This window comes from Bufo gargarizans, chromosome 2 (assembly GCF_014858855.1).
Source record: "Bufo gargarizans isolate SCDJY-AF-19 chromosome 2, ASM1485885v1, whole genome shotgun sequence".
NCBI classification, from domain to species: Eukaryota; Metazoa; Chordata; class Amphibia; order Anura; family Bufonidae; genus Bufo; species Bufo gargarizans.
The window spans coordinates 336798172-336821433 of NC_058081.1; the positions used below are offsets into that span (position 1 = coordinate 336798172).

The 23262-nt window shown below is 44.4% G+C and overlaps 1 protein-coding gene across 1 annotated transcript in view; it reads left to right on the forward strand.

Annotated features, from left to right (window-relative positions):
* The window catches only part of LTA4H (leukotriene A4 hydrolase), a 60881-nt gene extending 38409 nt beyond the window's left edge, over positions 1-22472 (forward strand). Inside the window, exons 11-19 of the mRNA XM_044280581.1 lie at positions 256-367; positions 7028-7172; positions 8239-8342; positions 8488-8558; positions 10957-11011; positions 12524-12619; positions 19928-20010; positions 21426-21530; positions 22216-22472. Coding sequence (XP_044136516.1) covers positions 256-367; positions 7028-7172; positions 8239-8342; positions 8488-8558; positions 10957-11011; positions 12524-12619; positions 19928-20010; positions 21426-21530; positions 22216-22336 — 892 coding nt within the window. The 3' untranslated portion in view covers positions 22337-22472. The remainder of the gene's footprint in view (positions 1-255; positions 368-7027; positions 7173-8238; positions 8343-8487; positions 8559-10956; positions 11012-12523; positions 12620-19927; positions 20011-21425; positions 21531-22215) is intronic.
* The last annotated feature ends 790 nt before the right edge of the window (positions 22473-23262 follow it).

The following is a 23262-nucleotide window of genomic DNA, read 5'->3' on the forward strand; positions in this document are numbered from 1 at the left end:
GTCTTTTTAAAGGGGTTGTCCAGGATCAGTAAATGTGGTGCTATATCTAAAAAACAGGGACCCATCTGTCGCTGCACTGCCTGATATTGACTCTCATCTTCTTTGAAATTAATGGGGTTGAGCTGCAATACCAGACACAGCCCATGGACAAGAGTGGCACTGTTTTGGGGGGAAAAAACACCCCCTTTACCGAATTACGGAAAACCTCTGTAATATTTTCAAGAATATATTTTAGTTGCAGCTTTTTTGTTTCAGGTTAAATGAAGGTCACACAGTCTATCTGGAGAGGAGAATTGATGGACTTCTTTATGGGGAGCAGTTCCGACAGTTCAAGGCTTTGGGGGGATGGAAAGAGCTTCAGAATTCAGTATGTAGAAAACTGTATTTTTAGATGTGTGTATATTAGGAGTTGTGGTAATTTTACACCTGGTAATGTAGATATAAGCAGTTATCATTTAATCCAGGTAGAAAAATAGCATATGCTAACCACATCCTTTCCGTGTATCTAATGTGGGCCACCACACTCGTTTCAGTTCGCATTTTACCATTGTGATCTGCAACATGTTTTAATGACTTAAATCATAAATAAACATGAAATATCATCAAAATATATACACTAATACTGGCAACGTGTATTGATAACTGGTTACACAACCACAATGGGCAAAATAGAGTACATACCAGGACAACAAATATTACAAGTTGCCAACCTATATGTTGTAGCATGATGGTAGTAACCTGCACCTCAGACCCCAAAACGTTTTACTCCTCGGCTTTTTCTGACATTTGAAATGGACGGGGCAAATTACCATATGTTTATATGTAGTTCGATAATGATAGATAGATGATTGCATTAGAGTTTTATAGTCCATGGCGCTTCCTATTTGGCATAAATAAAGATTGGAATTTATTTTTGTAGGTGCAGGATCAGTGCCTATTTCTCGCCCATATTCATTGCGGGACACAGAGACCGTGGGTATAGCTATGTCCTCTAGGAGGCATTGACAATAGTAAAAGCTGTTAGCTCCTCCCCTGGCAGCTATACCCCCTCCAGCCTAGAGAGAGAGCTTCAGTTTTTTTCTCCTCAGGGATCTCCTGAAGATTTTTTATTTATTATTTTTTCCTTCTTTTTCAGATGGGACAACAGTGGTCACCTCGCCTCCCTGTTCTCCCAGGGTAGAGTTGCGCCAGTGTCGGTCATCCACACTGCTGCTGCCTCCCCCACAGAAGACAAGGTGGACCAGGGCAGCCTCGCTCCCCTGCTCCCGCCAGCCAAGGGGTCACCTAGGTCCACCAAAGAGGAGACCCTCCTGCCAGACTCCTGCCACTCCGGTGCCAGCTGCTGAGGCGGTGACCCTGCTCGAGAAGGTACCATTATGGGCCCACTTAGGGAGGGTGAAGAGAAGAGGAGGAAGATAAGGTGGGTACACGGGACTAGGTGAGTATGTTAACTCTCTCCCTTCCTCCCTATTTGGCAAAGGAGCACATAGCTGATAGCTCAGTGGTAAAAGCAATTGCCTCATACCCAGTGTTCTGTGTTCAAAACCCCTTTCACTGGGCTCCCTCCTTCCCCCTCCCTCTGGGCTAGGCACCAGGCTTCATTTATCCTAGCCCTGGACCTCCGGTGGATTCTCTCCCCCCTCCCTATGTGCCGACACTGCACAGGCACATAGGGGGTTAACTGCCACCATCTCCTGCAGGGACTGTTAGGCACAGCGGGTGGCCGAGCACAGCACTGTGCTCTGAATTTTTTTTCTTTTTACCTCGCTACTGGAGGGGAGCGGAGGAGGTTCCCGCTCCCCAGCGCCATAATCCGCCCTTCCAGGGAGCGGGCACTAAGCGCGCTGCTCCAGAAGAGAACCGTGGGATCGTTTGGTGCCAGCACTGTGTCCGGGCGCCGTTAAATTTAGGCCCCGGCTTCACTTTGGGCCTACTCCTTCCTTCCCCCGGCTCGTGATGCATCTCACGGCCGGAGGGCGGTTCTAATGTCACTACGTCCCGGGCGGCGTACTTTCCCCGTCTGTGCCCCGGCCCGCCTGTCAGTAGAGCGTGATGCATTCCGGTCGGCCGTGTCCATGACTTAGGCCGCAATCTTTCATCCCCGGGTATGGGGGGTGGGGGGATGGGGGTGAAGGCTTCATCTGGCGCAAATTCTTGCCGCCCTACTACGCAATCCGGTGAGTGAACCTCTAGAAGTTTCCATTCCACCCCCGAGTAGATTGGTTAACTCCCTCCGGCGAGTCTGCGACCGCCATGGACGACATTCACAGAGTTAAGACTGCACACAACGGGCCAGAGCAGCATATTTTCCTTCTTGGTCACCTCCACACCCCCACCCTTCCTCCCTAGGGTCACGCTCAGACGCACCCTCCTCTCCCTGGAGAGGTTTGGTCTGAAGGGGGGGTTCAGTCTCTGCCGTGATTCCGGTGCAATCTTCCAAGGTGGCGTCCGAGGTAGACAGCAGTACTTGTCGTATGCATTACCCCCTTCCTTAGGCAGAGTATTTGCACTACTACTGGATACAGTACTCCCTTGGATATTACCTCCCTCCATGGGGTCTAACCGCACTAGAGCTGTTTCAGAGCCGGCAGTCGGCGTTCCCCCTCTTAGTAGGTGGCGGAACTGCATTCCCACTGGGGGCAGTACTGACTGTATGCATTAGTCTCTTCCATAGGTGACGCTATGGCATTGTCCCTGCTTCAGTGTTTACTGTATATCTTACCCCCTTATGTAGATGGGGTATTGTTACAAGACTCTCCATATGCCTTGCCCTTTCCGTAAGGGGCGTATTCTCTCTACTTGGATTCAGTTCCTGCTAGATGCATTACTGCATTGCCACCCTTCATGGTGGGGTACTTGCACTACCACTGAGTGCAGTGCTTGCCTTAAGCATTACCCTCCTTCATTGGTGGGATAATTGCAACATTGCCCTTTCCACAGTGATCCACTCCTGTGGGGAATGAGTACACATCTTGGATGTTGCACTTCAACTAATCCTGGGCTATATAGGCATTAGCTTCTTCTACAAGTGGAGCGTAGCGAGTATCAATACACGCTGGTGCCCTGTACTCTTCCTTTTATTAGTATTCCACCAGTGGATACTGTGGCTGTTTCCACGTTGTGTCCTTTTCCTTCGGTGTCGGTTGGGGCATGAATATGACAACCTCTCTCCTCACTGGGTTGCCCAGCCCCACTCATGTGTCCTAGCGTCCCCTATCTCCAGGGTCCTCCATTGAACCAATGTGTCTTCAACAATGTGTAGTGCGTACATCATGGCACATAATATTGTGATTACGTCTCAGCGAGTTGAGTATTGCACTGACTCTTTATTCTCTATCCACCAGGGCCGTCTTTAATATTGATTGGACCCCGGGCAAAAATTTACTTGGGCCCCCTGGATCCCGCCTTCCCACACCTTAGCAGGCAATCACGCCCTCCACCACAACACACACACAAAAAATCCACATATCTGGTAGAGTACAGTGAATGACTTCAGAACTGGAAGTATTTACAGACTCCAGCGGCTCAGGATCAGTGCTCTGGGCTGGAAGTGGGCACCGCTCTGCAGGAAGGAGACCAGGGCTCGGCTCACCCTACTGTTACAGTGCACCCCAGCACCCCACAGTATGCAGTATAGCACCCTATAGTATACAGCACCACACAGTATGCAGTTTAGCACCCCACACTATACAGTACCCCACAGTATATAGTAGAGCAGTATAGCAGCTCACAGTATACAACACCTCACTGTATACAGCACCCCAAACTATACACGATACAGCCCCCCACACTATACAGTATAGCACGCCCCCCACAGTATACAGCCCACCACACAGTATAGAGGCCCCCACACAGTATACAGCCCACCACACAATATACTGCCCATTACACAATATATAGCCCACCACACAATATACAGCCCACCACACAATATACAGCCCACCACACAGTATACAGCACCCCACTATACAGTAGTTTACAGTATATTAACATAACAGCCCCTGTCACCTTTTTCTGATGTAATCTTTACACAAAAAAGCTCCACAGTTAACTTCTGTAGGACCTGTGATGACCTCATAGCCATGTGACCAGTAATTGCTAGGTTACTGGTCACATGGTAATGATGTCATTAAGGTCCTAGATCAAAACTCATTAAGGTCCTAGAATTAAGATCATTAGCACAGTACGATCATAATGCCTGTGTAGCCGACAGCCTGACACCCGGGGCAGTAGCTAGCAGGGCTCAAGAGGCAGCTGCCTTGGGCCCCCCAGGAGCAACTGGGCCCAGGGCAGCTGCCCCTTTTGCCCCTTGGTAAAGACGGCCCTGCTATCCACCAGTCCTGATGTGGGAAGTGGTTGTGCTGGCACTCTGGTTCAGCTTTGCAGCGTTTTCTCCTCTGCTAGTGCGTTCGCAGTCGCTGCAGTGTGGCATTCCATCAGGTAGGCGCTCTACCCTGATGCTGGCTTGGCGGTTGTTCCTGTTCAACGCCCTTCTCAGGTGGAGGGTTTAAGATGAGCTCTCCTTCCCTGAGGCAGTATGGTACCATGACTTTTACTGGACTCCTAGTCTGCCCCTCAGTTTGTGCTGGCGAGGCATGCTGCGGCTCCTACGGTACAGAGGTCCGGGAGTAGCCTTTACATACTCTGGCTCCTCCTGCACGGTTCCTTCGTCAGGTGACTGATTCTTCTACCGCCGAATTCGGTGGCGTATGCTGTATGGCCTCCTCCTTAGGCGGAGTATGGTACCGCCACTATCATCCGGTGGCTACTTCTGTGTAGTGCCAGTCTCGGATGAGGAATGGGCTTCGCCCTGGCACTTTTTCCTTGGGCTCGGGGTTCACGGCCACTCCGCAAACCTTGGTAGCTTCTACGTTACTACTTCCCCTCATCTATGTTGATGCACGGTATTGGTTCTGTGTTTTTTTTTTCTTCCAAGTCTGTTGGGCCCGACTGTTGGGCTATGACGTTTCTTTCAAATCCTACCCGTCGGTCCTGGGTGTACTACGCCAAGTCCGGAGCAGGGGAGGATGAGCTGACCACTTTATCTTGTCTTAGTGCTCTGATTTGAACATGTGTTTTTTATACATCTACAACTACCTCTCTCATTACTTGACTAGTGACTGCCATGTCAGTCCGATGTAGTCGTGACTTTTCACTGCACATTCCGTGGCTAGACTACAAGACTCTCCACGCCAGGATGAGCAGGGGTGCTGTCACGACTGTTGATGAAGTTTCGTTCCTGGAACGGAACACCCCTTCTGCTCTTCCTCCTCGAGGCAGGAGTTTTTTCTCTCATCTTGGTCTGGTCGAAATTTCCGTCGAGCAGTGTTACACCGTCAAAACACGGTCACTGACGGAACTCCACCGCCGGTGATTCTCATATTGTCTCTACTTTTACCTTTCCAATGTGTTGATTACTTGGCTTGTGGTTGAACATGCCTCATTCAGGCATTTTTTTTTCTCAGTGGCTTATCAGCCAGCTTCAGTCTTCCCACAAGCCTCTTCAGCTCGGGGGACATTGGTGGACCACTTATTTCCGTTGAGCGCTTCCCTTTAGCAGGGGTGGATCCTGCGGTCCTAGGTTTTTGGTTTGGCCATTATTTCACTGCTGTGTCAGGTTTGGTGCTATGTATCCTGGAAGGTGGTTTTTTTTCTTGTGGCTATCGCATCCATCAGACGGGTGTCCGGGTTGGGGCGCTCTCTTGCAGGGAACCTTCTAGTTCTGACAGGCATATACGGTTCCCCGGCCCGTTCATTCCTTTCTCCCGACGGTGGTCTCTGGTTTCCATTTCAATGAAGAAACTCCTTCCATCACTGTGTCCCTCCCCTTCACACCCTAGGGAAAGGGAGTTGGGTCATTTGAACGTTGTCAGGGCTCTGGCGATCTATTTGCCAGCTTCCAGTTCCTTCCGGCGTACGGACTCTCCTTTTTTGTCATCCCGGAGGGTCCTCGCTAGGCATTGGCGGCCTCCAGGGTGGCAATTGCACGTCTGCATTTGCTTAAGCATACTGCACCCGGGGCAGGGTTCCGCCCTTCGGTGTCATGGCTCACTCCACCAGAGTGGTGGGCTCTCTTGGGCTCGGAGGATTCAAGGTTCGGCTGAACAGTTGTGCAGGGCGGCTACTTCTCCTTATGCACATTCGCTAAATTCTGCCAGGTGCACGCTTATGCATCGGCAGGTGCCGCCTTGGGCTGCATGATCTTGCAGGCAGCAGTTCTTAGTTGTCTGCAGGGGTGCTTGCCCCATGGGTCTGTGGTTTTCCCTCCCTGTGGACTGCTCTAGGATGTCCCACGGTCTCTGTGTCCCCCAATGAATATGGGCGAGAAAACGAGATTTTTGTAAAACTTACCAATAAAATCTTTCTCATTCTTCATTGGGGGACACAGCACCCACACAGTATTATTGTTCGGCCACAGTGTGGCTGTTGCTGGTTAGAACCTGGTTCGGTTCTTGGCATTGTTGCTGTTCCACGTTTTTTGTTGGTTTACTTGCTTCTCCTACTGCTTCTCACAAACTGAAGCTCTCTCTCCAGGCTGGAGGGGTTATAGCTGCCAGGGGAGGAGCTAACGGCTTTTACTAGTGTCAACGCCTCCTAGAGGACATAGCGATACCCACAGTCTCTCTGTCCCCCAATGAAGAGCGAGAAAGATTTTACTGGTAAGTTTTACAAAAATCTAATTTTTTCTCCAAGACAGGGAATCCCTGTTGAGATGGTCTGGCAGGGTGCAAAAGTTTAAAAAAACAAAATCCAGCGATGAGCTCCCTTTCCGGTTCCTTTGGATTTGTGACGTCACACCAGAAGTGTAATGTGCCATGTACATGCACGTCACCTCCGCCAGTCAAACATTAGCCACAGCCAGAGGCAGAAGTTATGTGCCATGCCTAAACGCGTCATCACTGTGGTCATTGATTGGCCAGCAGTGATGACATGTATATAGCTGGCACATGACACATTTATCTATACCAATGCTTATCATGGTGTTGAGAGTTCTCTTAATATTCTGTGCATTTTGCCTTGGATGCAGGTTAACACCTTTGGTGCCACTAATCCTCTCACAAACTTGGTCCCCAATCTACATGAAGTTGATGTGGATGCGGCTTTCTCCTCTGTCCCTTATGAAAAAGGATTTGCCCTTTTGTTCTACTTAGAGCAGCTTCTTGGAGGACCAGGTATGTAACATAATTTTTGGATTTAAAGGCAGCATCCACTGCTATTCAAGGTGTACAGGAACTTTTAGGCCTCCTTCACAATAGCGGATGCAGTGTGGGTAATCCGCTGCGTGAGAGAGAGCTAACCCCTGCTCCGGACAGCAGAGACACGGAGCATTATCAGTCATCTTTTTACTACAAAATCACGGTGAGATAAAGTTGTCCCCGAGATTTTGTAGTAAAAAGATCAGAGAGGCACGGAGCATTATCAGTCATGTTACTGCTCCGTGTCTCCGCTGTTAGGAGCGGGGCTTGGCTGTCATTCACGCAGCGGATTACCTGCACAGTATCCACTCGTGTGAAAGAGCCCATAGGTGCTATTAGCCAAAATGCACAATATTTTTCTGTGTTGTTTGGGCTAACAGTACAGCAAAGCTGTCCTTTATAATATGTGGCCCTTAAAGGGATTGTCCCATGAAAAATATTCTACAGAGTTCAAACCAGCACCTGGATACTTGTAATTGCATGTAATTAAATATGTATTCTAGCTACTGAGTTATTTAATAAAAACTATCTGTATAGCGCCATCTGCTGTTTGCTCTTTTTATAATTTCTCAGTCCTGCTCACTGAGATGGAAGCACTTGCTTAGTTACATCCTTCAACTGCCACCAGCTGCAGCAGAAAGGTCACATCCCCTTAGCTGACAGGTTGAAATAGATCTAGCAGAACAAGTGGAGCAATGAATGGGGAGTTTTCGAGATCCATGTGAGGTCCGGTTATGATTAAGGGGCTCAGCCGAAACACATAAACTTGGATTTACTGCACTGCTTATTAGACTTATTTTTATTAGAATTTTCTTAAAAGATAATAAGTTTTTACTGGATGGTGGTTGATGCTGGAAGTTTGTTGCTCCTGACAATTGCCTTACTCCAGGAGTTCCGATCGCGCCAAGTCCAGAGCAGTGGAGGATGAGCTGACCACTTTATCTCGTCTTAGTGCTCTGAGTTGAACATGTGTTTTTTATGACATTTGACTGCACATTGTGAGATCTTTTTCATTGCATTTTTTGCATTTTGTATTCTATAGATGTGTTTCTGGGGTTCTTGAAAGCGTACATCCAGGTGTTTGCTTATAAGACTGTAACCACTGAGGAGTGGAAAACGTTCCTCTATTCATACTTCTCAGACAAGGTATATGCAGATATATTTTTGTTTCATTAGTTTGACATAACAATCATAGATCACATGAATGTAAATGTATTGCCTGCACTGTTTACATGGTGTTTTATGTTTTGTGCACTGGCTAACGATATGTATCTGGCTTGTGTGTATCTAGGTGGAGATTCTTGATAAAGTTGACTGGAATGGGTGGATGCACACGCCTGGCATGCCACCAGTGCAACCAAAGTGAGTTTCTGCTTGTTGCGTCTTTAATTTGATTTTCTCTCTCTCTCTGTCCAAACATTTATAGCATGACGTGTTCCCATTGGGTACAATACAGCTGCTCTGCTTCCCTTGTACACTACCTGAAAGATGCGCAGTAGCTGTAGAATAAAAATACAGTAGCCCAGGACATGCAACCTATGAATAGGCCCTGTGAGGTGGAGTTCTGACATGAAGCTATAAACAAGCATCATCTCAGGAGGTGACCAAAGACCCCTACTTATATATTTTAAAAAGTCACTGCTGAACTTTCCACTACTGTAATAAAAAGTCATAAAGGACACACCTTTAGCCTCCGACAGGGTAATTGCTGCCTATGACCGTGCTTGGCATATGTGCTTTCATATGGTGAACAAGTTCACCCAAATGTGGTGTGAACTTGCCTTACTATGACATTACTTAATTTACACAACATCTTAATGCAGATAATCTGTGCTATCTAGTGCAGGGGAAAGGTATCCAGGCATATTGCAGCTGTCCTTTCTGTTCTAGTGCATGATATAAAATGTAAGCAGTGACCCAATGTGCTGCAATAAGCAACCCCTCCACCTGTAGTATTGTACAGTCTTTTCCTATTCCCATTTCCATACCCAATATTTTAAAGGGGTTTTCCCTGCTCTTCCAGCATCCTCCTCTTGCCTGCACTTGTGCTGTGGGCAGGATGTTTGCTTTTGATTGACAGTTTGTCTGGCAGATCGTGCATGCTCCTGCTGCTGGTAGTGTAGCAGTATGTGGTAAAACAAGAATAGTGTAGCAGGTTTTGGATCGTGACAACCAGCGTTGAAAAGTGTGGCTGTCGCGATCACTCAGTTATATTGTTCCGACCCTGCAGAGGTGCTGCCAAGTCCGAGAGTGAGCAGTCTCTGAACTAAACGCTGTTATTATAACAGTAATTTAGTGACAGACTCACTGCGGGATCTTATCTACAGTTACGTGCTCTTTGATCAGTGGAGGATGGTGCGGCAAGCAGATCTATAACTCTATGGAACAGCATCAGCACATGCCCTGAAGCGGAGGCGTAGATATAGGGGGTGCAGAGGTAGCATTCGCTACCAGGCCCAGGAGCCTGAGGGGCCCCAAAGACCCTTGTACCACATGAGAAGACACCTGTTTTATAGAAGGTGCATGCTGGTCAAGTTACACCTCTGGCTGGAGAGAAGGTGTTAGGTCAAGAATTTGGCATGGTTGGGGGGGGGGGGGGGGGGGTGCAGTTTAAATTTTTGCCTCAGGCAGCCGGAAGGCTAAGTGCTTCCCTGCCCCTGGCCACAAAGCAATGAGGGATGGGGGGCCCAAGCTAAACTCTTGCACCAGGGCCCATGAGCCTTTAGCTACGCCCCTGCCCTGAAGCCTTCCATAGACATCTATGCAGCTGAGTAGAGGTGGCCGGGTAGAAAGCTCTGATGTGCACGCTCCCAAGGTGCCAGCCACCCATGGGAAAACAGCACAGCTACAAGAAACTGCGCAATCGCGGCCACCACTGCTGTATCGATGTGGTGGCCATAACTATAGGCTACCAAGTGTAAACACAACAAAAATCAAAGTCCAGATATCTGAAAAAGGATCGAAGACTGAAAATTGAATATATTTTGTAAGTTATCATTTATGCTATTTGGCATTTAATTACACCTGATTCACAAGATGGGAATTACCCCTTTAAGTTCTGGAAAACCCTGTTATCAATACATGGATGTTCCATTAAAATTTGCCCAAGTAAGATCCATAATAAAGTCGATTTTAGGAACAATAAAAAAAAAAAATGGCTGTAACCCATTGACGAAATAGTACTTCTAATATACGTACCTTCCTGATACTCCACCAACTGTTGCATCTCTGATCTGGTTACATGACTCAAGTTTTTGGCTTTCTGGTTCCTTTCCTGCTGGACAATGTATGGGCATCATCACCGACATCTGGTACATTGTTGGATGAAAGCGCCAGCGGAAGAAACAGCGTTTTCCCTGATGCATGCACAGTAACAGCCATGTACTGCGCTCAGGGATTGGTTGACCAGCAGTCAGTGCAAATAATCATAAGCCGGGTTGGAAATGAGCACTAGGCCAAATGGATGTGACATTGGGAATAGGGGGGGGAGCACAGTAAATTTGGATAAAAAAATAAGCACGTATTTGGAGCTGTTCAGAATTAGATTAGAGGTAGGGAAGGACGATTTTCAAAAATTAGATTAGGGTACTGGCAAAAAAAAAGCCTTTAATTAAAATGCAGCAGTATAATAAAATGTGCCATATGCAACTCTTTTGTGTTTCCCTTGAGCCTGAGTCCTGATGCAGTTTAATGCATTTCTGCTTCTTTTTGCATCATTCTGACATAAAATTAACAGTTTTCCCCTCTGAACTTTCTGCAGGTATGATATGACTCTTGCCAATGCCTGCATCAAACTTGCGGACAGATGGATTGAGGTAAGAGATGCAGATCCTTTCTGGTCTTGGCTTTAAATAGAACAGATAATGATACTACCAAACCGCAAGGTTTGTCGTGGTTGTGACTCGACTGCTCTAATGAAACAAAGTAGGACCACACTCTCTAGAGCAGGCATGCTCAACCTGCGGCCCTCCAGCTGTTGCAAAACTACAACTCCCATCATTCCTGGACAGCTCAGCTATCGGCCTACAGAAGGGCATGGTGGGAGTTGTAGTTTTACAACAGCTGGAGGGCCGCAGGTTGAGCATGCCTGCTCTAGAGGGTCTGTATTAATAGGTTCAAGGTATGAGGTATCGCCGGTGCTGCTCATCCATTAACAATGGCAACCTGCTGCAGCTCTTCAGTACTCGACCACAGCGCAACCACGCTGCAACTGCGACATATGCTCTGTTGGCTGTGCCCTCAGGGACTGTTCACATGGTGTACTTTGACACTGTCAAAATCCACCATGTACAGTATGCTGCGGCAGAAACAGCGGTGTCTGCTGCTTTTGTGCACGGACCATGGACCCACTTGCTACTTTGCTCCATTAAATAGAGATAAGCCATGAGCAGACAGCTGCTGTGGCCTCAAGCGGCAGCTGTCCACACACCATGCCAAGGAGGGACACATCCCTTCTTGGTGCGGTCCCAGCTTTTAACTGCCAGGCTGTGAATGCCAGCGCTCTGTTGAAAACAATGGGAGGACGAACACATGCAGCCGCCACTGGAATTTTGGCAAGAATTTTATAACAGTTCTGATGAAGATATTCCCCTTCTAGAAATGACTGGCTGGATGACCCGTTGATCACCCAGGTCTGTTTCAGCTGGAGTTTTTGTCCGGCCGCCTCTCTGCATGTTTGCCGTGCTGCGGCCGGACCTCTGGGCCGCCCCCATTATAGAGAATGGGGCTGGAGCAGACTTCAAGCGGCACACATGGGCTATCGCTAGTACGGACCCTGTTAACGCTAATGTGAAGGTAGCCTTAGTGGTACCCAATCTATGATCACTCTGGGTGACAGATGGGTGGTCCTGGCCCTGGGAACTCATCCGAGTGCTCGGCCAGTATAAAGCTGCCGCTAATCACCCAATGAACAAGCAAATGCTCATTCTTCTGTTGAAAGTATCATTGGTGCGGACACCTGAATGATCGTTTAAGGACAGCAGATCATGCTTGGTAATCAGTGGTGGTCTGCTGCCCGGAAACTAACTGTGTGAGGACGAGTGGTTGCAGCAGTGACCACACATCTCCATACATCTTCCCAATAGTTGCCTGCTAAGACGGCCTGTGTAAATGTGCTTTTAGTGCTTGGACAATCCCTTAAAACTTCTCCTAAAAAAGTGTCTTTAAAATAAACTGGTTGAGAACAATCAGTAGACCTAAAAAATGCAATATTAGAGACAATGATTATATTTATTTTTAATCCATGTTGACCTTTTGTGTGTCATGTATATTATATTCTTAACACTATTTTAACACAAAACTGAGCATCCTGTTTGCCATTTCTTTAGGCTAAGGAGAGTGATCTGAGTTCATTCACTGCAGCAGACCTGAAAGAATTATCATCTCATCAGCAAATTGAGTTTCTGACTATCTTGCTTCTTAAGGTAATTGTTTCTGCTTTGCTATGGAGATAAGGTCACATTCTATTATGCAAAGTGTTTTCTCTTGTATCCGTATTGCGCAGCCTTCTCTCGTCCGACACCAAGCACCCCTCCGATCTGATATTGATGATCTATCCTGAGGATAGATCATCAATATTAAAATCCCAGAAAACCCCTTTAATCAGTCTTTTACTCTTTAGATTTTTGCGCAACCCCTGTCAAAACTATGGAATCTCTACACCTAGACAATGTGTTTTTTGGTTTATGATATGACACAAAACCATGGTGGTTTAAAAGCTGAACATTCTTGCTTCTGAAAAATACCTCAACAAATAAAAGTAAATTGTTTTAATTGATGACATATGTCTTACAGATCAAGTAGAGGTAAAATGATGGAATTATCAACATAAATTTCCTAATTAATACTTTGTGGCTCCCCCTTGGGCTTTAATGGTGGCATGAATTCTTAGAAGCAAGGACGTCACCAATGATAAACAATGTCAAGCTGATGTTATGTCAGCAGCTTGTGCCCACGAGGCACCGTTTCCTGTGTGTCTGTTAGGAATATTCTTCATTAAACCTTACCTAATTCTGCAGTACTGCGTGTTTGACATTCTAACTCTCTGCTGCCAGCTCTGAACTTGGACCTCTTTCCGGTATTCACTGTCCCAAGTTTTGCCTGATCCCTCAGTGCTCTGCATCAGTGTCTTCTTCTGGTGGGTCAGCTGTCGACCACCCTGGGACTTAGCTAGGAGGTAGCAGCCTGGTGGCTCCCTTGCAGCGACATTCAGATCCCTGTACGGGGTTAAAGGGTGAATACTAGGGGACTGCCAGGATAACACCCTTAGGTCTCGCCCAAAGTCAAACTGATTAGTTGACACAGTGGTTCCGCATCCACTGATTATAACAGCTGGTTCCAATGTTCTCTTAGAGGGGTTTGATAGGTCAGTTTTGGGAAATGGAGCCGTATTATGGGCCAGTTCAGTTCGCTACCTAGGCAGTTTGCTGGCCATGCCTTTCCAGAATAAGGCTACATGCACACGACCGTATGTGTTTTACGGTCCGCAAAAAAAAATTAACGGATGACATCCGTTTTTTTTTTTTTGGGTGGATCTATTGTAACATTGCCTAAAACGGACAAGAATAGGACATGTTTTTTATTTATTTTTTGCGGGGCTACGGAACGGACATACTGATGCGGACAGCAATTGGTGTGCAATCCGCATTTTTTGCGGACCCGTTGAAATGAAATCCTATCAGCAAAAAGAAACGGAACGGACACGGAAATAAACTGTGTTCATGTGCATTTAGCCTAAGGGTCCATTCACATGTCCATTTGTGTTTTGCGGATCCGCAAAACACAGACACCGGCAATATGGCACTCTCCTAGAAAATGCCTTTTCTTGTCCGCAATTGCGGACAAGAATAGGACATGTTCTATTTTTGTCCGCAATTGCGGACAAGAATAGGACATGTTCTATTTTTTTGTCCGCAATTGCGGACAAGAATAGGACATGTTCTATTTTTTTGTGGAACGAAAGTGCGGATCCACAAATGCGGATGGCACATTCCGGCCCCATTGAAAATTAATGGGTCCGCATCTGTTCCCCATAATTGCGGACTGTACAAATTTTGCAGACGTGTGAATGGACACTAAAACTGTAAAACTCTTTGCTCTGTAGCAAGATGTATGATCATTCTGAATAATGATGGCATCATAAAAGCATCCAAAACTTCTGTTTGTGATCTTCCCTTGTCCTTTACCTAACATGCAACCCAGTATCATAACAGTGGGAAAATGTTATTGGTTTCTTCAGGCAGTCATCATTATGTGTCATTAGAATGGCACCAAATTAAAAATCCCAGCATTGTACCTGATTCATCACAATATTATAATAGTTTATTGCATATCACTTTAATCCAATCATTCACACTCTAGGACTAGTGATTTTATGGGATTTTAATGTAGAAAAGCCAAGTGAAAGTCTGCACCATCATTCAGTCCATACCTTACAGTTCTGTCACAACACAGACTCCGGTTTTAATTTGTTTGTTGTGCGTTCTCTGTTTTCAAGGCGTATGTCTTTTGAGTTCTCCATCCGGATGCTTTGAGGTCTTCCTTGGTCTGCCCGTATATTATCCTTTTATAACCTTCCCATATTGTTTATATTTGCTGGATATTTTGCACAGAGGTGTACGGGAACAACTAACATCTCTTGTCACACTTCCATCTTGAAGGAGTTTTAGAATTCATTCCATTTGTTCAGTTGACAGTTCTCTTATCAAGGCCAACAGCTCGATGAGATCTGTAAGCATTCCTTTTTAACCCCAGACTAATGTGAATATACAAATATACAATTTTTATAGAATTTCATTGCTTTAAAGAAATGTTCCCTGAAGCCAGAATGTTCATTTTTTTTAACATCATGGCAAAAACGCATATCGCAGATTTTACAAAACAAAGTTACAAAAAAGCGAAAAGCGAGTGAACATCCTCTAAGTGTGATGAGTCCATTGTTTTTGTCAGGAATTGTAGCACCACTGCATAGAAAAGAGGGGAGTTTGCAAAAATGTGTCTTAAAAAAAAAAAAAAAAAGTAAGGCCCCTTTACACTGCCCAGTATTCAGACAAATTATTGCTAACTAGCGTTTGTACAAGTGCTCATTAGGGATAAACTGCCCGTTTAAAGGTGCTGCTGATTACCCAATGAATAAGCGAAACGCTAGTCCATCGGGTAATAGTTAATTTTTTTTGTGTGATCACCTAAATTGTTTGTGGACAGCAGAGACTGTTTAGACGGCACAATCTGCTGCCCACAAACAATGATTCTCTATGGGGATGAGATCGCAGCATGTAAATGCATCTCTCCTCCACCGACGAGCAGGTGAGTGTTCCTTCCCGACAATCGCCTGCTCCATCAGGCAGTGTACAGGGGCCTTTACAGTCTGCAATGGTAAGTTCCATCTGCCCCTCTTTCTTTCATTGTTACCTACTGTAACAAGTCACTTGTGGTAAAGGTAAACTTTAATAGTATATTTTTGTGTTTTTTTTTTTTTTGTTTTTTTTTTTTGTTTTGTTTTTTTTCTTCTCCTGATTCAGAGCAGCGGGACCAGGGCACACTCACATTTCCAGCTGTTAGATCAAGAAGAGTTAGAAATTTGAATCTATTTAGACTGGAAGCTATTTTTAATTGGATAGCTGGGAAGACTTTCTTGCATCTGGTCAACAGTCAGCCAGACTTTCTTGAGTGACATAGGAAGTTAGAAGCTAGGGGTGTTCTAAGTTATAAACGCTAGAAGAAGAAGAAACACGGCGGTACTGCCCCCACTAATGAAACCGTTTAGGTATCCAGGTCAGCGTACGTGCGGTATGAAAGTATCCAAAGCGTGGTGCTCAGCAATAGAAAACGTCAGGCAGAAGTTCACGATGTGGAGAGAGGAAGGTAACAGAGTTGCGGCACTCACCAGGATGGAGATAGTTATCTTTATTGAAGCTTCCTTGGAAGTCGATACATTAAGGATCCAGGGGCGGACACAGTGTTGCAGGCGGCGACGGCCGTTTCGCGCGTAGGATTGCGCTTCCTCAGGCCGCTGAGGAAGCGTGATCCTACGCGCGAAACGGCCGTCGCCGCCTGCAACACTGTGTCCGCCCCTGGATCCTTAATGTATCGACTTCCAAGGAAGCTTCAATAAAGATAACTATCTCCATCCTGGTGAGTGCCGCAACTCTGTTACCTTCCTCTCTCCACATCGTGTTCTAAGTTATGTTTCACCTAATGCCAGGGTATAAAAATTATCTATTGAACTCTTCTTTACAGCACATTACAGTGCTATTGTTTGTCTATCAAGACTAAAGAGGATATCCCAAGTTAGACAGCTAGTAAAAATGGATAATGGATGTAATACAGTGAAGAACAGAAGTATTTGAACACCCTGCGATTTTGCAAGTTCTCCCACTTAGAAATCATGGAGGGGTCTGAAATTCACATTGTAAGTGCATTCCCACTCAGACAGAATAAAATAAATAAATCAGGTAATCACATTGTATGATTTTTAAAGAATTTACTTGTCTTCCACTGCTGAACATAAGTATTTAAACACCTGAGAAACAGCAAGAATTCTGGCTCTCAAAAACCTGTTACTGTGCCTTTAAAAAGTCCACCTCTACTCTACTTATTAATTTAACTTAGTAGCACCTGTCTGAGCTCTTTAAAGACACCTGTCCACCCCACAGTCAGACGCCAACTACTACCATGGGCAAGACCAAAGAGATGTCAAAAGACACCAGAGACAAAATTGTGGACCTCCACAAGGCTGGAAAGGGCTATGGGGGAATTGCCAAGCAGCTAGGTGAAAATAGATCAACTGTTGGAGCAATTGTTAGAAAATGGAAGAGGCTAAAGACGACTGTCAGTCTCCATCGAACTGGGGCTCCATGCAAGATCTCGCCTTGTGGGGTATCGCTGATGATAAGAAAGGTGAGGAATCAGCCCAGAACTACAAGGGAGGAGCTGGTCAATGACATGAAGAGAGCTGGGACCACAGTTTCAAAAGTCACTGTTGGTAGAACACTACGCCGTCATGGTTTCAAATCATGCATTGCACGGAAGGTTCCCCTACCCAAGTCATGAGACCAAAGTAGAATTTTTTGGTCTAAACTTTACTCATCAAGTTTGGAGGAAAAAGAAGGATGAGTTGCATCCCAAGAACACCATCCCTACTGTGAAGCATGCTTTTCTGCGAAGGGGACAGGACGACTGCACTGTATTAAGGAGAGGATGAGTAGGGTCATTTATTGTGAGATTTTGAGCAACAACCTCCTTAACCGTCACAAAAACTCCTTAGAATAAAGACCTAGGCTGAAAAAATAAATAAAAAAATATATATATATATATATTACCAAGTACATGTAAAACATAGCTTTTACTAGTAATAATTATAGATTAAACCCACCAAGTGCTCAAATAATGCCTTAACCATTGGTTGGGATAGGGGCTATGACGTCCCTACCTAGCAATACGGAGCATCCGCCCGATAGGGATGACCCCGTTCGGAACCTTTAGGGGCCTAGTCCCTAAAAAAAATAAAAAATCCCTCAATCTCCGGTCTCAACATGACCTGCGTCTTTTATGTCCGTCAGTTGAGGAATGCTCTTTTTTCATCAAGACGCCTCTGATCTTCAAACTGTTTACCCTCCATTTGTATACCCATCCCCTGATATGCCCCAGAGAGGGATGAAACATGTCATATTGGGACATGAGATTGAGGGATTTTCTTTTTTTTTAGGGACTAGGCCCCTATAAGGGAAAGGTTCCGGGCGGGGTTCGTCCCTATCGGGGCAGGTGCTCCGTATTGCTAGGTAGGGATGTCGTAGCCCCTATCCCAACCAATGGTTAGGGCATTAAAGGGAATCTGTCAATAGCATGTTGGCAAACCTTCTTTTTTTTTTTTTTTTTTTTTTTTTTATGAATCCATGTGTAATAAAGTACCTAATATTTTTTATACTTTTTCTCACCGTTTATTTGAGCACTTTGTGGGTTTAATCTTTTAATTATTACTAGTAAAAGCTATGTTTTAAATGTACTCGGCTTCTATATATTCAGCCTAGGTTTTTATTCGAAGGAGTTTTTGTGACGTTTGAGGGGTAGACCTTCTGTTTATACGCAGTTATCGTGTATAAAGTAAGAGGATCAACAACCTCCTTCCCTCAGTCAGAGCACAGAAAATGGGTCGTGTCTGGGTCTTCCAACATGACAACGACCAGAAGCACACAGCCAGGATAACCAAGGAATGGATCTGTAAGAAGCATATCAAGGTTCTGGAGTGGCCTAGCCAGTCTCCAAACCTAAATCCAATAGAACATCTTTAGAGGGAGCTAAAACTCCATGTTGCTCAACGACAGCCCCGAAACCTGACAGATCTAGAGGAGATCGGTGTGGAGGAGTGGGCAAAAATCCCTGTTGCAGTGTGTGCAAACCTGGTCAAGAACTACAGGAAACGTTTGACCTCTGTAATTGCAAACAAAGGCTTCTGTACCAAATATTAAGGCCGAATGCACACGGCCGTGGAACACGGACTTGAGTGGTTAGTGGAATCCCGGCCTGGCATCCTGCTGACAGCAGGAACGCACGGCGTCATTGGTTGCTATGACGCCGTGAACTTAATGCCGCCGCTGCACCACAGTAATACTCGTATAGATCATACCAGTGTATTACTGTAGTGCAGTGGCGGCATGAAGCGCACGGCGTCATAGCAACCAATGACGCTGTGCGCTTCTGCTGTCAGCAGGATGCCAGGCCGGGATTCCACTACCCGCTCACAGCCGTGTGCATTCGGCCTTACACAGATTTTCTCAGGTGTTCAAATACTTATTTTCAGCAGTGCAAAACAAATTCTTTAAAAATCATACAATGTGATTTTCTGTATATAATTATTATTTTTTTTAGTCTGTCAGAGTGGGAATGCACCTACAATGTGAATTTCAGACCCCTCCATAATTTCTAAGTGGGAGAACTTGCAAAATCGCAGGGTGTTCAAATACTTCTGCTCCTCACTGTAGGTGAGGTACTCATACAAGGTCATTCACTGGCTATAATGCTTCTGTGGGAGCAGGTCCTCAGGAATGTCACCACTAGAACAGACAAGCTGGATTTCTAAGGTCAATATATAGTCAACAAACAATAAAAAATATGTGATGCACTCCACCATGAATACAGATATAGGGGCAAAGGGTGACGTTGCAGAACACCGTGTATCTGCTATTACAGCAGCAGAGACTGTGCACACACAACTTTTCCATTCCACCATTCTTGCTGCTTAGTTATGGCAGGGGACGGCACATGCACCTTTTTTTTAAATTTATTTTTTACTGGAGTAGCATCCCTTGGTGCTAAGCACCATAACGAAAAAAAATCCCATCATTTCTCAAGTCTTATTTACAAGTATTTATTAATGGAACCTTTTGTATTGATGGCTTTTATTATGTTTTAAATGTATGTTTTGTAATATTGTGGCATTTTAAACATTTGAAAGGTTTTTTTGTTAGACCGAAAGTAACAAAATTTCATGCATGTCATTTGTATGTCCTGAAAGATACAGGATCCCTGTTCTCCAGGTCAGACCCCATGATAATTTATCCCCTAGGTCATATTTTTAAATGTGGAGCAAACTCTTTAAAGGACAGATTCTTGATTTTCTGCATTGGTTAGCAAACTGTATACTCTTAAAATGACCCGTGTCCGAATATATACATTTTTCATCAAATACTATATTGATAGAATATGGACTCCATTTACATTTTCATTCTGTGCAGGATCCATTGCCTGTGTCTCATGTGAAGCGTATGCAAGAGGTGTACAACTTCAATGCTGTCAAGAACTCTGAAATTCTATTTAGGTATGTAAGACAAAGACCTACAATTTGTTCATAATGTAGCCGTTCAAAAACAGTTGTTATGCTAGTGAAGGTATTCTGCCATCTGCTGGTAACTTTTTAGCTTTAGATTTGACATATCTTATAGCCCTAGTGGCAGTATGCAAGATTTTGGACCAGGCAGTCTGAAGATGTACCAAATTTATCAGTATTTTGTGCTGTTCCACCTATTGGTTGGTTTAATTTATAAAATAACAATAACTTTTATAAAGACAGGTGCACTCTGCGGTCTTACTAAACCCTCATACTGATATTAGCCAACATATCCTACTGTCTATTGTGGTACTTGTGGTCCGCTGCTGGCATCCTCCATTGTATGCATTTTTGCTGGGTGTTGCCATTAGCAGCGGACCACAAGTGCAGGATCCCCCCCGGTATAGATGCGCCTCTGCATATGGGGTTGAGCAATTCCTGCTTTTCATTACCACGCCAATTTGTAGTTTTATATTTAGAGGTGTAAAAACTCCTAGACTGAATGCGCCTATATTTCCATCCACAGGCAGCATTCTGGTGCACATGTGAGGCCTGGGCTATATCAGCCAGTCTTGGGTGGGACTCAGAGTGCTCTCCCTCCTCCCATTGTAAGCATGGCTGCATGCTGGAGGTAACTGGGAGTTTGCTGTGAGTCGGACCTTGCGCTCCTTCATTTTGCCCACTGGCTCCTGGTATTGCCCACACGGCACAGGTATGTTTATCGTTAGGTCCCGAGCTACTTGAGAAACCTTGGCGCGGTGCTCAGGCTCAGACAGGTCCTCCAAGCAGGATATGTTGGCTAATCTATCAATTTTAAATCAGAGGGTTTAGTAAGACCGCAGTGTGCACCTGTCTTTGTGAAAGTTATTGTTATTTTGTTTTATTATTTATCACATTCACTATCCTGTGTAGGATGTCTATTGTGGTACTTGTGGTCATCCTTCTTTTATGCATTTTTGCTGGGGATTGCCGTTAGCAGCGGACCACAAGTGCAGGATCTGCCCCCCCTGCCCCCGGTATAGATGCGCCACTGCATATGGGGTTCAGCAATTCCTGCTTTTCATTACCACGCCAATTTGTAGTTTATATATTGGTTTAATTTATACCAAAATTTGATGGCAAAATGTGTTTTGGGATCATTTTTAACATTCTTTCCCCAGCGGTTGGACAATTAAAAATGTGTGGTTATAGTTTTCTGTCCAGAGAGATTGTCATTTCATTAATATACTGTTGTCTATCGCCTTTACCTGCTATCTTACTGACATTTTTTTTAAGTGGCAAGGCTGATGTAAAACTTATACCTGTGACTATCTGGATTTATATAATTACACTAATTTTTCCCTTCGGAATACTTTATCGAATTCTTACAAACATTTTGATTGTTTTTTTTTCTTCCTCACATGTAGGTGGTTACGACTTTGTATTCGTTCTAAGTGGGAAGAAGTTATTCCTTTGGCTTTAAAAATGGCAACAGAGCAGGGCCGGATGAAATTTACTCGTCCTCTGTATCGGTAAGATATAATGATTCTGCTGCAATTACCTGAAATCTGGAAATGGCAACGTTTTGTGCTTGTTGCACTTGGAGAGTATTACCAGCATCAGTGATCATCAACCTTTAAGGGTGTCTGCACACTGTTAATATTAAGCGTGAATTTTTATGAGAAAAATCCACAGCATGATACTGTACCAGCTAAGTAGATGAGATTTTGAAAACCTCATCAATACAGTGCAGACATTTTCTGCACGGAAATGGACCTGCGATGCAATTTAGCAATACATAGCATGAGTTATTTGTGAGGATATTCCTTGCAATCAGCATGTAACGGATCAGATAATGCGACAGAAAAGGTGCATAAAATACATTGCTTTGTGCGTGTGGCCTTACACCATTTGATTTCTTTAACTGATCTGAAATTATCTACTGACTTATTAACATCTGTATGGCGTGTCTATGCAAACATTTGGATAAGGAAGTTGCTGGTGAGACTACCTTTTTAATATGTGAGAAAGAAAAATGGTAGTAGCATCTGTTAAAGGGTCAAACATTGCCTTTTAGGATAGCTGCCTTACATCTGGTGGCATCAGGGGCAGAGCTTGCATACCTTCTTCCTCACAAAATAGACGACATGTTATACTTTATATTCTGCTACAAGGAAATTTTAAGAAACTAACTTTTACTTTGTGTGAATTCTTTAGGGACCTGTACAACTTTGATAAAGCTCAGGATCAAGCAGTAAGCACTTTCCTCAAGAATAGATCCTCCATGCATCCAGTGACTGAAATGCTGGTGGCCAAAGACTTGCACGTGGATGCTTAATACATTAACTCTCAAATACAGTGTTGTGCATTAAACAGTTTATACATTACTGCCTTAATCTTGGATAAGTGGTATTAGAACAAATTTCATAAAATATTTGTATACTCTGTACTACAATAAATCAATAATAAATTAAGGGGTTTAAAATTATTTGAAGTGATTTAAACTGTGAAGAACAAAATAATTGAATAATTGTAACCTTCCATGAAACACATAGGAAGTTTTACCTTCTAGCCTCCACTACAGGTGAAACGTGAAAAATTAGAATATCGTGCAAAAGTTCATTTATTTCAGTAATGCAACTTAAAATTTGAATATTGTGAAAAGTTTTAATATTCTAGGCTCAAAGTGTCACCCTCTAGTCAGCTAATAATCCATACCCCCTGAGCGAAGGGGACCTGAGATAGTGACTTTGGGGTTTCATAAGCTGTAAGCCATAATCACCCAAATTATACCAAATAAAGGCTTGAAATATCTCCTTTTGCATGTAATGAGTCTATCTCATTAGTTTCACCTTTTTAAGTTGCATTACTGAAATAAATTAACTTTGCACAATATTCTAATTTTCACCTGTATATAACACAGATAAATAATAAACTGCTTAAAAGGTTATAAAGTAGGTACTTTATTCAATTTACACAGTTTAAGAAAAAACAAATACATGATATCAACAGTCCAACCGCATGAAGGTGCATTAATCCTGGTAATTTAAGAAAACATTAGTAACATATATATCAGTAGTAGATGTAAAAAGTAAAAGCCAGTAAACCACACCATGGTACCCCAAACACAATTACAATCCAGTATACAGACCAAAGGATGAGCAGTTTAGGGGTGCCTTGCAGAGGTGCTCATCCTTTCGTCTGTATACTGGATTGTAATTGTGTTTGTGGCACCACAGTCTGGTTTACTGGCTTTTACTTTTT